This window comes from Drosophila kikkawai, chromosome 2L (assembly GCF_030179895.1).
Source record: "Drosophila kikkawai strain 14028-0561.14 chromosome 2L, DkikHiC1v2, whole genome shotgun sequence".
In the NCBI taxonomy this organism is placed as follows: domain Eukaryota; kingdom Metazoa; phylum Arthropoda; class Insecta; order Diptera; family Drosophilidae; genus Drosophila; species Drosophila kikkawai.
The window spans coordinates 5,673,493-5,688,182 of record NC_091728.1 but is presented as its reverse complement, the minus strand read 5'-3'; the positions used below and the strand labels follow the sequence as shown (position 1 = coordinate 5,688,182).

Here is a 14,690-nt window from a genome sequence, read left to right as displayed (position 1 = left end):
TTTTAGAATATCCTTAACATAATTTCAAATAAAATGTACATTTCTAAATTTTCTATCCAACACAAAAAATAAGTCTTGATATTAACAATACTTAGTGCCGCCATAAAGTATGCTAAGAAAACATAATTTTACAGGATACATATGTGGGGGTATACATACAATCGTGGACATAAGTATTTTGACATAAATAAAAATCCACATTTTGTGTTGTAAATTATGAATTGTTGAAATTTTAAGCAGCTGTTTGTTGAAACTTTTTTATTCGACAGCCCTAGTATATTTTTGTTGTTTTACTCTTTTATAGGAATGGCACGAACGTCGGGACTATCGTTTAGGGTGAACCATATTTCGACATGCAACAACCAGAATTTTCGTTAATAAATTTATAAATAACATTGATTGGTATATGAATTTGTATTTGATATACAGAATATATTCATAAAATAATGTTAGTATATACGAGATTGCGAAATTATTTGTAAATATATAATATAATTTAATTCAGTCACATTTTTTATTCGTTTTGGTCACTGGTTTATAAGGGATTTTTTAATTTTAGTTTCAGTTGCCTCCCAGGGTCATGCCCCGTCCCCAGGAATAATCAGGACTCGGTACGGCTGAGGCCCTGCTCTCTGATGCCCCATCAAAAGCACTGAACCCACCACGAGCATCAGGCAGGATGCGTTTCCTGAAAGCAAAGAAAGAGGAATGAATATGTATACATATATGTACATACATATATACTTACAGTATACGAGGTGTTTCAATCAGATTGGGATATTGATCCTTGAGGAAATAGTAGATGTGACCATTAAAAATACCAACGAAGGTTTCCAAGGAGCTGTATGGATACAACACTCATTAGAAAGGGTTAAAAAAAACACAATTTTCCTTATAAAATTCTTACAAATTAAAGATGAAATCAAAGCCGGCCAGCACCCATGGCAGATACATGGCCTTTAAACGCGTTCCGAACCAGAAGCTCACAGTCTCGTCCTTGTGTAATCGACACCAGCTATAGAGTACGGACATCACTATAATTTCCAATAGGCTGGTGGCTTCGATTAGGAATCCTCCGACATTCGCCAGCACAGCTATGATAATCAGGAAATACAGATATGCCGCTGGACTCCTTCCAAACTGTTCCCTCTCCAGCATTCCACTGTAGGTCACCAGAAAGTAGCAATACAAGAGGAATGGAAACGCCGTGTTCGGATTGATGGGGAAGGCCACAATTGAGGTGAGGCATCGCCACCACTCCCAACGGTAGTAGATCTCCCTCCAGTCCAGCTCCAGCCATTCGATGGGCAGCAGCTGAAACCGGCTAACTAGGCAGCTGACCACCACTGTGGTGGTGAACCAGTATCTGGTTATTCTGGGCAGTGAATAGTACCAACTCGTGATCATCCTGAATCCGTATCCGTATGGGTATCGCAGGTAAAGTCAGCACAAGAATGATTCAATACTGACAACTTATTGCGAAAGTCGAGCTGGCGATTGTTGATTTCCTTATATGCAACTCTTAGGGATGCGCCAAAGTTGCAACTTGCTCGGAATGGCAAATATCGCAGCAATTGTTGCAGGTCGCAAATATAAGCTTTCATGGCGGCTAACCGCCGATATTTTAAAACGAAGCTTTTGAAGAAAACTTCTGTTTGATTTGACAAACAGCTTTTAAATATTTTTTTAATATTTAAATTAAAAAAGAAATAAATAAAATATGTAAATTAAAGCATTAAATGATTCGTTTTGTTTAACCCGAATTAAATATTTCATTATTTTGATTTATTTTAAGGTAATTCAAAATCCTAACCCAAATGGAAATACTTTCACAGAGGAACTCAATTTTCATGAAGTAAAAAAACAATATAACCAATTTAATAATTATTAAAATTAGACCCAAAATTTGTAGAATATACTTAACTTAATTTCAAACTAAATGTACATTTCTAAATTTTCTATCCAACACGAAAATTGCGACTTGATATTAATAATACTCAGTGCCGCCATAAAGTATGCTAAGAAAACATAGTTGTACAGGATACAAACATCTAACATATGTATATTATCCTGTAGGCAACATTGTAAAAAATATAAAAAAATCATTTTATACCTTGAATAATCAATTAATAAAGGTTTTAACTTTTGGCTTATTTGGTACAGAGTTTTGGGCGGTCGTCAAAATGAAAGAATCGTTGAAAACTAATTATGAAATATTGTTTAGTGTAATATTAAAATAATTCCCATGTAAAGAAACATTTAAAAAAGATCAATTAACGGATATATTGAAAACAAATATTTAAAGTCTAAAAATCCCATGTAAAGAAAACGAAATGTAAGTTATTTTTAATTATGACTCCAGTTGGTTTCTTTCTCTATTATTCTTTTGATGCTGGTTTAATTTGATATTTCTTAAAATTAAAACGCTCTTTATTCGTGACCATAAAAACGAAATATACATTTTTTTATTAAAGTTCATTATTATTATTTTAGGAACCCCTCGCCCCCTCCACTTTTCACCTTTGATCCCGCAATTTGTGATTTTTTGTGGTAACATTTTTCTTTTGGCGACTGACAAAGAGATGGACAACAACAAAGGACAAAACCACACACACACACACATACCCAGGACACTTAATTCATAACAGACGAGAGCACACAAATAAATAGCGCAAAAATTCGGTTCTCGTTTTTGGCAACTTTTTGTGGTATCTTTGTGGAGATGCCTTTGTTAGTACCCTAAAATAAAATGAAATTTTTGGACAGGTAAGAAGCGTGTGCCACTCTGGCGCACACACACATGCACACACGGGCGAACACGCTTGCAATGCAGTGCACTATGGGGAATTTGGCCATTTTTATGGTATTAATTAATAACTTTTAAACTAAGTAATATATTTCGAAACGGTTTTTTTTATTATAATTATGGACTCCATAAGAAATGATTTTTGGAAAAATGGGCGTGGTTCCGCCCTCGCTTGACGATTTTTTTATTTTTATTTTTATTTTTTTAAGTGTATAAGGTGATTTTTTCTTTTTTTCAAACAATATATTTTATAAACATAATAAAAAAAATTCATTGTCTTAATTTTCAAGCTCTTCGTTAGATATAAATTAAAAAACGTAATTTTCATATTCAATTTCTTCATAAATGAGGTCCAGGCCTTCAAATTCGCTAATAACTTCCATTTGGCACTTACATTAATGCAAAAAAATTAGCTTTTGCCTTTTAAACAGGTAAAATGATTTGACACATTAATATTTATATGTAATTAACTTGAAAAATGGTTTTTTCTTGGTAAAATTTGCTCGAAAAGACCTGCAAAAAAAATTAAATTACGCAGATTGTGCGGATTTGTGCACATTGAGACAAATTGCCTTTTATTTAGAATGAATGCCTCTACAACATATATTGGACGTACAGCAATACAAGGACATATATTTTTTATAGGTCTCTTTAAAGTTAAATATTTTCTCAAAAAAATTTCCTTAGAGGAACACTTAGAAAAATCGCAATATATCAGTAAGACCCACACAGATCAATATATTAGTACACACTACACATAATAATTACCAGTACGATTGGTCTCCATCAAAACTTTAATCAAAAATTGGTTCTACTTTTATGTTTTTTACTTTCAAAGTAACCGAATAAAAAATAGCTATTTTCAATCACGTGCATTTTGGCTACAACAGCCGACTTTAACAGTGGATAGGCTTAACAGTGCACTGTTAATTAACATTTCTGGTACTACATTTTATGGAGCCATATATTTTTAATATTTTTACATAAAAAAAACTCAAATATTTAAAGTTTGATAAAATGACTAAATACCACGGAAATGGCAAAATTCCCCATAGTGCAGTGGTGCGAAATTAATCAACTTGGAAATTGTGCGCTTTTCCAATATCCTGAATTCTCGAGAGGCAGCGGCTGTGCTGATTAATTTCCAAATAAGCGACAAAGTAAAATTTTTATTGAGCTCACATTTGTTTAGCTAATTTCTTAAAGTATATGTAGGTGTACATATGTATATATTTTTTTGTAACGAAAGTAAAAGCCGGCAAAGTTCAAGTTTCGAGTGCCCCAAAAAATGAAAAAAAAGTTAAGGAAAAATGCCAATGCATCAAATGGCAAGTGCGTGGGTGTAAGTGCGATGGCAGTAGCTTCCGTGTGTGGTGCCTGTTGAATTTCCAGCCAGCAAAATCGAGAGAGTGAGTGAGAGCAAAAGAGAGGGCGGCGTTGCCGAGAGAGCAACAGTAACAAAATGTCGAGGCTAATCAAGTGTGCGCGTGTATGTGTGAGGACACACCCACCGATTGGCTATACACAAGAACGGGTGCTAGAGCAGTGTGACGCATGCGCTGCCATTTTGGTGCGTTGACTGCGCTGCTCCCTGCCATTTGATACGCCCCTTAACGGTGTTTTCCTGATGATCATTAAGTTACACCCGCACATACACATATACATACATATACAGCCTCACGCACCCCCACAACTGGCTGTACATAGAAAGGGACTACGGTTTTATTTACCTAGCCGCTGAGCCTTTTGCCCGGGAACTCACCTGGATATCTTTTTGGTCTCAAACTCACCTGGCTCTGTCATTTTGTCGCTACGAACGATGCACTGGCAAAGAAACAGTAATCCAAGAATTTAGAATTTAGCTTCCAAAACCCATATAAACTGTTTTGGAAAGAGTTTATAGAAAATCTAAGGTAAAATAATGCAAACATTGGATGTATAATAAATCTAGGTACTTAAAACTATTTTGTGAAAAGGTATCTTTAACTATATTTAGACTTTACTATAGTATATTGATGAATAAGTTTGTCTATCTTTTAAAAGACGTTACAATCTGAGTCGGTTTATTTTTAACAAGGTGCTTCAATGTTTTTAAAACAAGAAATTGTTCCATCATTAAAATATAATTTATGTATATCTTTAGTTTTAAAAATAAACAGTAATATAATATTATAATATTTAATACTTCATCTTCATTTCATAGAAGATTCTACTTTCCATTTCTTTAAGTGTGCTCGCTCATTTCGTTGCGTTCTATGTAGAGAAGGCGGCCATTTTTCCACTCCCTACACTTTCGTCCTACGCCGCTCCTTCACTGCGTCTTTTATTTAATATTTTATATGCAAACATTTTATTATCCCTTTTCCAACTTGGGCTGTCGTCGTCGTCGCTTTTTTCCTGCCTTGAATTTTGGCTTTTGTCCGTTTCAATTGCTGTAATGAATGCCATATCTCTCCACTGCTTCGCCTCCAGGATCTCTTCCCCCTGCATTCCTCTTCTCCCTTTCGTTTTATTGTTGCAGACACTTGAGGTGTGGAAAATGCAAAAAGTTGATTTCTTGAGAGCTTTGTGGAAACGTCTCCTAGAAAAGTTGTCGTTATTAAATGAAATAATTGTGCCTGAGGAATTTTGGTAATTGTTGTTATTATTTCTTGGCAATTTTAAGAAGATTTAGTAATGAAGTTCATTTTAATGGAAAAATGTTCATTTTAATGGAAATTTAGAAAATGTAATTTAATATATTTTTATATTTAAGTAAAGACTTTATTATTTTTTGTTTTTCATTTGTGTGTGGCATATACATGTTTATAGCCTATAGTTTTTCCTATCAAGTTCAATGTGTATCCCTTAAACAATTCCATCCTATAAAAATGTATTTACAAAAATGAACATAAATACATTAAGTTCCATGAGTCCTGTTGAGATCGGTTTCCAAAGTGGAGGAATACGAGATCTCTTGCCAATTGTGAATTCTCAATGCGTTTTTTTGCCGCTTCGCTCTACGCATGGGAATTTTGTTCAGGCTTTTGACATTTGCCTTGCATCTAATTACTGTAATTATTTGATTAAAAAATCTCCCAGGGTGCTCAATCGTTTCACCTTTTTGCCATTGCCACCGCCTCTTTTCTCCTCTCGTCCGAGGGAAGGTCCTTTGCTCTCTCCCTTTTCCCGCACCCTGTATCCATCTCTATTACAGCTAAACAATGGCATCACATGTGTGTGTATTTGTACTTTCGGTTGTCATGGCATCGGGTGAAAATTCGGATTCTGATGCGGAGCATATTTCACATGCCCCGTTTGTGAAAACTGCACAAAAATGTGATTCCATAGTGGGCATTTCTGCTGTGTTTTACGTTTTCTGTTTTCGGTATTTGCCTTTGCCCTACGATTTCGATAATGGCACAGCGGGAAAGAGCGCGAGAGGGGGGCACCCAAAAAAAAAAAAAGGAAAGAAAAAACTACTGTTAAAAGGAATATACAGTAGGTGCTTTGTTGGTTAGATATGTGTGTACATATGTATATAGGGTTTTAAGGACCAATTTTTAAGAATTTTTATAGAGTTTTGGTTATTTCCATTCAATATTTATAAACTACGTTTTGTTATTAATACTAATTAATATACATAAGATTTACATAAAGTATTACCTGTTATGTCAAACATAGTTTGATCACTATTACAAAAAAATGTAGCCTACTTTGGTGCGTTTACCATAGGGACATGCCATTTAAATAAGTTTCTAATCGTCATATGAGTTCAATTTTTAATTTTTATTGTAATAATTGTATTACCAATAGATTTAGTTAGACAGAAAATGGACATTATGGACTTTCGAATTTAAATAAAATATATAATTTATATAGTTTTAATTAATATATTAAAAAGTTCCCCCAAAAAGCAAAGACCTCTTCCGAGCGACCACTGTGCTCACCTGTGTAAATGGGAGCGCAAAAAGAGGCGAATCACAAGAGCAGCCAGCGACGATGCCAAATTGCAGTGCAAATATGTACTCACACAACAGGGGTGTGGGGTAGGGGGATGCAAAGGGGAGGCGGAGAATGACTGCGACAACGGGAGGAGGTTATGTAGGGACGCTTAGTAAAAGGACAGTCAGCAGCAGCTGCAGGATCGGGCAGAGAGCGAGATGATGAGCATGATGGCGTTAATGGCACGCACACACACTCTCGCACTTTCGCTCACCCCCAAAGTATGTGCGAGCGAGAGACACAATGACATGATAATGACGTTTGCCAACCACTCGCTCTCACTCTCTCATGCTGCCAAACCTAGCCGCTGTCAGCGTCAGTTGAGCGAGAGCGAGAGAGCGTGTCGGGGCGCTCGGATACCATTAAGTTGTTGCTGCCTTTTGACTTTGCCGTCGGCACATTGTGTAGCCGTCGTGTGGGTGTGCAAGGGAGACGGGAACAGCTCGGCCGGGGAGCAGGAGCAGGAGCTCTCTTCCATCGATGGGATTTACCGTTACGTTTCGCCGTCGCCATATTTATATGTGGCCCAGGACATCATCGCAACGGTGTTGTTGTTGCTTTTTGTTTTTGCCTTAATTTACTTTGGCGCATAAATCAAATATTTACATTCCGAAATTGACGTCTTGAAAGCGCGGTCGCAAAAAACTCGGCGTTCTTCGTCCTGCCAAGGAGGTTTCCTTTCAGTAGCGTGTGTGTGGCCTTGTGAGTGTGCGTGTGTGTGTTGGAATTAATACCTAAAACAAACAGTTATTTGACCTGCAGCCGATTAGTGAAGAAGAAGAAGTGGCCAAAAAAGTGAAAAGACTTGGCTTTGAAGTTGAAAAACAAGAATTACCTCAATATTAACTCAAGCTCAAGACATCAAAAAGGGATATTAATTGCTGTGCGCAAACATTCGGCAGCAGATCCTGGCAAATAAATCGTGCGGAAAACTCTGGCCAAAGATTTTCCACCTCTCGTTTGTAAGTTTCTCTGTATGTTTGATTTTCATCTATCCTTCTTAATAGATATTTGTCTAAGGTGGGAATAAATTAGCAATTTGTGGAGCAGAATCTTAAATGGATACAAATTTAAGCCTGCAGGTGATTGGTTTAAATTTGTATTAGGTTATTACTTTTCGAGTAAATAAAGTTAAAGAAAATTATGGAAAATTTATTAAAAATTAAACTATATTTTAAGAATGATTTTGAAGGTTAAAATATCAAAGCTAAATGGCTTCTTTGGTTAAAACTTGTTTAAATTTATTTGCAAGGTCCAGAGTTTTCTTATTAACTTAAAACTTTTACCAATATCTAAATAAGCTTTATTAAAACGTGCTTTGTTTCTATAGACTTCATTGTAAAGCGAAATATATTAAAACTCTAATCAAACCAAAGAAGGATCTTTCTTTGTATCTTTAAGGTCTTTGAAAAGAAACCCGTTTTTCAGCTTGATTTTAAAACCTTTAATGATAATGATAATGATATTTAAACAACTAATGCATTGTTACACTGGTTTCATATAGGTCTTACTCCAATTTTCCTTCTGTTTAAACAAACTATGTATATTTGCAAGACCAAAAGACCTTTGTCCCTGAGCTCGCCACTCGGGATACAGAATAACTAAAATATTTAAGGCGTCGCCTGTTAAATGCCAACTAGCCGCTAAGCCGGCCACTCGACTGGTTTTCCGCTTTGCCACTTGCCACTTTTCACTTTCGGCCCACAGTGGCGAAAAGCTCAGGGAAACTGCTCTGGGGAAACTAAGGAAAAAACAGGGCCACTCGAGGCGGGTGAGTTGCCCCCAAGCAACGGGCGTGTGTGTGTGAAATGAAATGGAAAGTGTCCTTAGAAGCTGCCAACTGAGCGCGACAATCTGTCAAATGTTCAAAATGTTCAGTTGTTGTCGTCGTCGCCTGTCGACTGTCGTCTATCAATTGTTAATGTCACAGACGCCCAGCGTGAAGAAAGGATGTGGCCAGGAATTGGAGGTGGAGAGTTCTACACTTGTAGGAAATTCAGAAATAAAGTATAATCTCTGCCTTTGGGTTTCCTTGATTCAATTAGCAAGAAATTTATTACACTTTTTTGGGATATTAGCTCTTAACTTTATTAAATTTTATTTTAAAGTTTATCGAGCATAGTTTTTTTTAGTTCTTTTTAAGATGAGTCATGAATGGAAATCCTTATTATTATATTATTAATATATATATATTCAGAACTTTTCATATTTTTTTCGCCGTGTAAAACCTGAAGCGACTTAACATGCTGTTTTGGCCTGTTTAACTTTCGGCTGACTGGCGCTGGCTTTCTTTATTTTAATTGGGATTTGTGCTGCTGCTGGCTTGGGCCCAACGCCTTGGCGGGACTCGCAGTATTCGCAGGACTCCCGCCCTCGCTGTCAATCTTCGGCTGAGTGAGCAAGGAGCTGCGGCCTGGAAACGCCACGTGGTTGCTCCTCGTTCCCTCACCTTTGAGCTCCTGCGAAATGCGCTTTTGAATAAAACACAATGTGCAGTAGTCCTTTAAAATCGGAGTAAGAAAATAAAAGGGGGATGGCACAAAGCGTTTTCCGATTTCTACTTTCCATTTTTGTGGTTTCGCTCCGCTTTTTATTTGCCTTGGTTTTTTGATTTCCTGACACGGGTACGCCGGCAATCGTTGTGACATTTTAATTGTTTATTTGCACAGAGCCCTTGCGGCCTGCCCTCGCTTGGTCCGCATCCTGTATCCGGAATCCAGACTTTCAATCCTGCATCCCACTCAAGTGCTCGAGCTGCGAATATATAAATATATGTATATATATATATATATATATTTTTATTCAGCCAAAGATTTCGCGGTCCCTTCTGGTTCCCCCCTCTTTGAGGAATCGAACTCGCTGGTTGTCCTGCGGTGGAGAGTCCTTCGCGGAGTCCTCCACTTTGCGCTACTGGTTAGCGTACATTGGTTAATGTAAATATTTGGCTTTTGTTGTCACTTCAAGTGCTCTCCGCTGCTGTTTATTATTAGTTCGCTTTTTTTATTGCCGGGCACTTTGTATTTTAAACGGGCGTTTTTTAAAGTTGCCTGGGGATTGAGGGATTTGGCAGTTATAGGAATCTAGAAAAAAATACATTGTGTTCAAAATAAAATGATTTCGGATATAAATATATTTTTAGGAGCATGGAAAATATGAATTATATTATATCATATACGAAAAAATAAAACACTTTTTTATCCTGATAATGTTAAACACACTTATTTCTCATTACCAATGGCTATTTCAAATACTATCTTTCCCTACAGATTAGATAATTTCCTTCCATAAAGTAGCCATGTTCTAACGACCCTTTCAATTAGGCCAGCTTATCAGATGTATCTTTTTCATGTCGCTGACTTCATATGATATCAATATTTTTTAATAAAATTCCCCACACTCCCCGCGGTAACAACACTTGAACAGCAGCCGGATAAAAAATGAATCGTAATAATAAACGTTTAAGGAATCATCATAATCGACTTGTATGTGTGCAACAGTGGCAGAACTTGGTACTCCGAACCACCACCGAAATCGTAATCGAGGCAGAGAATTGCTCTAGGGCACCCTCATATCGCCGGCTGGTTGAACTCAATCAAATAGCTCGGCCAAATAAGCCAGTGGCTTGCATATGCCAGTTTATTAGATACAAATTCTTTGGATTTTTCCTCCTCCATGGAAAATAGATGTCGACCATTTTGCAGCTGGGATATACCATACATAGTTGCTCTATTTTCGGCTGGCTTCGACTCGGTGCGATTCGATTTGGGTGCTCGGCAAGGGGTTGCTCTATTAAGGATCGCCATGTGTAGCCATTTTTTGAGATTTGTATTTTTTTGTTGGTTCGCTTTGATTCTGGCACAGGACTAACCCCTATAAAGGACTTGATTCAAGTGCGCAAAAAAAAAGAGAAATAATAAAAAGTGTACAAAAAGGGAAGTCGCAACACGAAACTCGCAACACATGAGGAGTCCCTCCTCCGGGATCGGGGTTCGTTCGGTTGAAAAACCCCGCAATTAAGTCTGCGTTTATGTAGTTTTAACTTGCCCCTGCAGCTCGCAGGGAAATTGTGCCCTGAAAAATCATCATCACTCCCCTCCTCGTACACACACACAGTAACTTTGTGTTTATTATGCCTAATTGCTGTTACTCCATCATCGTCATCATCACCATCATTATCCTTGTGCGCTTTTGTCTGCGCTCCTTTTGCAGCTGCCTTCATTTTGCCTTCGTTCTTTGTCCTTTTGGTTTTTTTTTTTCTTTATTTAAGCGTCCCACATGGCGCATGCTTGATATTTCATTCGAGGCAAGTTCTTTCGAGGCGTTCCCCGAGCCACTTGCATGCTTAGATATTTGCATTATTTGCCACTTTTTGCGGCAACTGCTCTAAAAATAATTTCAAAGCTCGTTAAGGGTATTTTTTTTATATTCCTTCTTTTCTCATTTGGCTTCAGCCTTTTTTCATGTGGCGAAAATTGTTAGTTTCCGGACGAGGACTAGAAACTTGCTCAACTGTGCACAGTGGGCGACATTATTTTGTATTTATAGTAAGGTAGAAGGAACCATCGGTGGAAGGGTTACAAAAAAGCGTAGCTCAAGGATCTTTCTAGGGGGCAACACATGTGAACATCGCAAACAGCGGGATTTCAGGTCGTCGAATTCGAAATGAACTTGTTTCGCAATTGGATAAGTCGGCAAGTATTCAGTTTGAAGGATAAAGGATGGGAAAATTATTCAGCTTTGAGTTTGTGCTATAAATATAGAGAATGAGAGGATGAATTTATTTGAATTTGAGATTTTTAAGTATTTAAATAATGGTAAAAAACCCAACCAATAAAAAATTTATACAGTTTTCTTGAAAAAAATACATAAACATCCAATAATATAAATATAACAGTGCATATTATAATAAGAACTTTAATTTAAGACCTTAAACAAATTTAAATATTATTTTGGAAAATATAAGATCAAAGGTATTTATCTAAATTCTATATATAATACAAAGATTCCAACAACTAGTTTTCTTTTCTTAACCCTAGAAATTTCCACTTGGCTCCTGCCAAGTCCTGCCCATGAAAATCATTTAAATAAAGATTACCAACATGCGAGGCCTCGCGTTCAAATGCCCAGACACAGGTCGATGAAAAGTAAATTATAGTGCACAATAAGCATTCCGAGGGCGGTTCCGTAGACTTGTCGGCAAATTACGTGGCCCGTAAATGGGGAATTTATTTTTAAAACCCAAGAAGAACATCGCTTGAGTCTCTGAGGCCGGGGGTCTAGGTTGGGGCCGACCGGCTGAAAGCAGCGATGATTGCACATTTGAAGGCGAAGCCGTGGAAACAAAATGGCGGAATTGCACGAGTGTGACAGTGTGTGTATCTGTATCTGTGTGTCTGGATAATTTGCGTGTGCGCTGATCATTTGACAAGCGACAAAAACAACAACAACAACAACAACAACAAGGAATCTGCTCCGCGGATAAATCAACCCCGCCATGAGCAGTCCGTGGATTCTACGGGTTCCATGGATTCCATGGCGCGGGAATTATGGGCTGCCGAGGGGTAGCTGCATCATTGCGTCAATATTTGCCCTGGTCATGTAAACACTTTTAATAGGCTGTTTATCAGCTAGTTTGCCGCGATGTATCTCCCAGATACTTGACAGCTGTTGCAATTTACGCTCGAACAGAACGAGCGATTCAGAAATTTCCGCCTTATTTGCCTTTCGGCTTGCGGCATCCGAGATTTCTGCTTCCCTTTCTCTGGCTTACTGAATGTATCTTCCAGATACTTATTTTCGTGTTTGTCCAGCGCAAATAGTTTTTGAAGAGAGGGGAAGGAGCGTCAATTTATTTGCCGTTTGTCAGTTTGCTTTTAATTGAAAATAACATTTTTCCAAAACAAATTTCAGAGCTGCCACAAAGAGAAATATTTGTTTTGATTAATGAGGTTGAAAGTGGGTGGCAATGGACCAGATGCAGAAATTATTTATGGATTAGCTTATTTTTTATTTTAGATGTTAGTCTTAAGAGTTGGGAGTATGCATAACTTGTTTAACTTATGTGTAAGAAAAGGTTAGTTGTAGAAATTAATATTGGTTTAGCCCAATTCAATCGTTGTTTTGATAAGGAATATATTAAAATGTAAATTAAAATATATACGTCACTGATTGTGGAATTTCTAGGAATTAATAGACCTGTTAAAATTGTTGTTTTTTTGATTATGATAAGGTTTTATTTTATGACTAATCAAGAGTTAGTGCCGGATTAAATTTAAATATTATTTTTCGTTTATGAAAATATTCAAAGACTGAAAAATGTTCATATATTTTTGTTTTTCTTTTTTTTTTTTTTCGCGCGGGGTCCCGCTTCCACCTCCCGCCCAACCGACCGAGGGGCGCAGCCGCGTGACGTACGGCACGAATCGCGAACTAGATAGACGCGGTTAATGAAGGAAGAAAAGAACGAGGAAACGTTACGAGAGTACACAAATAAAATTTACTAAGAAAAAAATATAATTTATTTATATATATATATAAGTAAAGTAAAAGTAAAAACGCATGCAAAATAAATATAAAAAAGTATAATATTATGTAACTAACTAATAACTACGATAAATAAATAAAAACGCATGCAAAATAAATATTAAAAAATTAATATAATGTAACTAAATACTACAATAAATAAATAAAAACGCATGCAAAATTAGATTAAGGTGATATACATATATATATTATTGTTTCTTAGTTACAGGTTGTATTTTAAAGGATATGTATTATACAGGTTATATTTTAAAGGATATGTCACCCCAGATTCAGTTTTAGATTTATCAAGTATTTAAATTTAAACATTTTAAAGTCAAATATAGGTCAAATAAACACACTTGTACTTAATGCATGACATTTACCTATATTACTTAGAGTCGAACTAAAAATAAGGCTTATAAATGCAGACCCTTGCGGGAATCGAACCCGCCACCTTTGGATTAGAAGTCCAACGCGCTATCCACTGCGCTAAAGAGTCTCATAAACTTGAATTGGCTTTATACCCACGAACTTGTGCTGCTTGTGTTGCGAATTCGAAAATCGACAATGAAATATTTCACAAAATTGTGAAATCTCTTTGTTGTTTGCCTGGCTGTATTTTGATTGAGAGACCGACAGCGGCTATTTAAATATTTCTCATGCATTTGTTTCGATTTTTTAAAGAGCTCTCAGATTGTATAAAAAAGTATCTTTTTGGTTTGTAATACAAAATGTATTAACTGTGTCGCCTGTTTTGCTTTTTTTTTTTGGGTTAATCGATAGATCGTTCGATGGAGATTAACCTTTCAAGGAGTTACTTAACCCATCCCTGCCACACAGACGAAGTATCCTTCTGAATCCTAGTTGGGGGCATTCAAGTGCTCAATTTGGTTTCGTTTTCGCCCCGCTTCAGAGTTTTTCGCTTTCTTATCAACCCGCTGCGATCTTCATGCGCTTTTAGCTAATAAAGGGGTGGAGGTTGGATTTTGTGAATAGGGGTAGCTGTAGGGTTTTTTTTTTTTTAGCAGAGTCTTTCGGTGGATGGAGGATTTCCTCTCGTGACTCCCGACAATTACTCAACTAGCTCGTTGTAGCCGCTGTTGCTACTTTCAGTTTGTTAACGAATTAATCAAATTGAACCAGAACAGAACTGGCTAGAATAGGGCAGACAGGACACCCCCTCTTGGCCCTTGGCAGCCCTAAATAGAGTTATCGTGGAAATGGTGAAAATTTACCCATTTGCAGTCCTGGTGATTTTTTATCTCTGCCCTTTCGTTTTCGTCCATTGAAAGTGTCCCCTTGGTTGTGGGGGCGTTTTCTCACTTGCTCGGCATTGTCCTTCTACGTGATTTATCTACGCCTTCCGACGGTTTTATTT

At 37.0% G+C, this 14,690-nt stretch overlaps 1 protein-coding gene and 1 non-coding gene across 2 annotated transcripts; both read right to left on the bottom strand.

Moving 5' to 3' along the window:
- Positions 1-492: 492 nt before the first annotated feature.
- Positions 493-1,529, bottom strand: LOC108074619 (derlin-1-like). The gene is made up of 3 exons (XM_017166741.3): positions 908-1,529; positions 749-841; positions 493-688 (listed from the first exon to the last, which is right to left on the bottom strand). Exons 1-3 carry the CDS (start codon positions 1,405-1,407, stop codon positions 562-564), a joined length of 720 nt encoding a protein of 239 aa, XP_017022230.1. The 5' UTR covers positions 1,408-1,529; the 3' UTR covers positions 493-561.
- Positions 1,530-13,738: 12,209 nt separating this feature from the next.
- TRNAR-UCU (transfer RNA arginine (anticodon UCU)) lies at positions 13,739-13,811 on the bottom strand. Its single transcript has one exon. It is a non-coding gene; the product is annotated as a tRNA-Arg (tRNA).
- Between the last annotated feature and the right edge of the window lie 879 nt (positions 13,812-14,690).

What these genes read in the sequence shown, in the direction of transcription:
- LOC108074619 (XM_017166741.3), bottom strand. Translation starts at nt 1,407, where the DNA reads ATGATCACGAGTTGGTACTATTCACTGCCCAGAATAACCAGATACTGG. An exon ending in TTTGATTTCATCTTTAATTT is followed by an intron (nt 842 to 907) that starts GTAAGAATTTTA and finishes GTATCCATACAG; the next exon opens with CTCCTTGGAAACCTTCGTTG. An exon ending in ATTGAAACACCTCGTATACT is followed by an intron (nt 689 to 748) that starts GTAAGTATATAT and finishes CTTTGCTTTCAG; the next exon opens with GAAACGCATCCTGCCTGATG.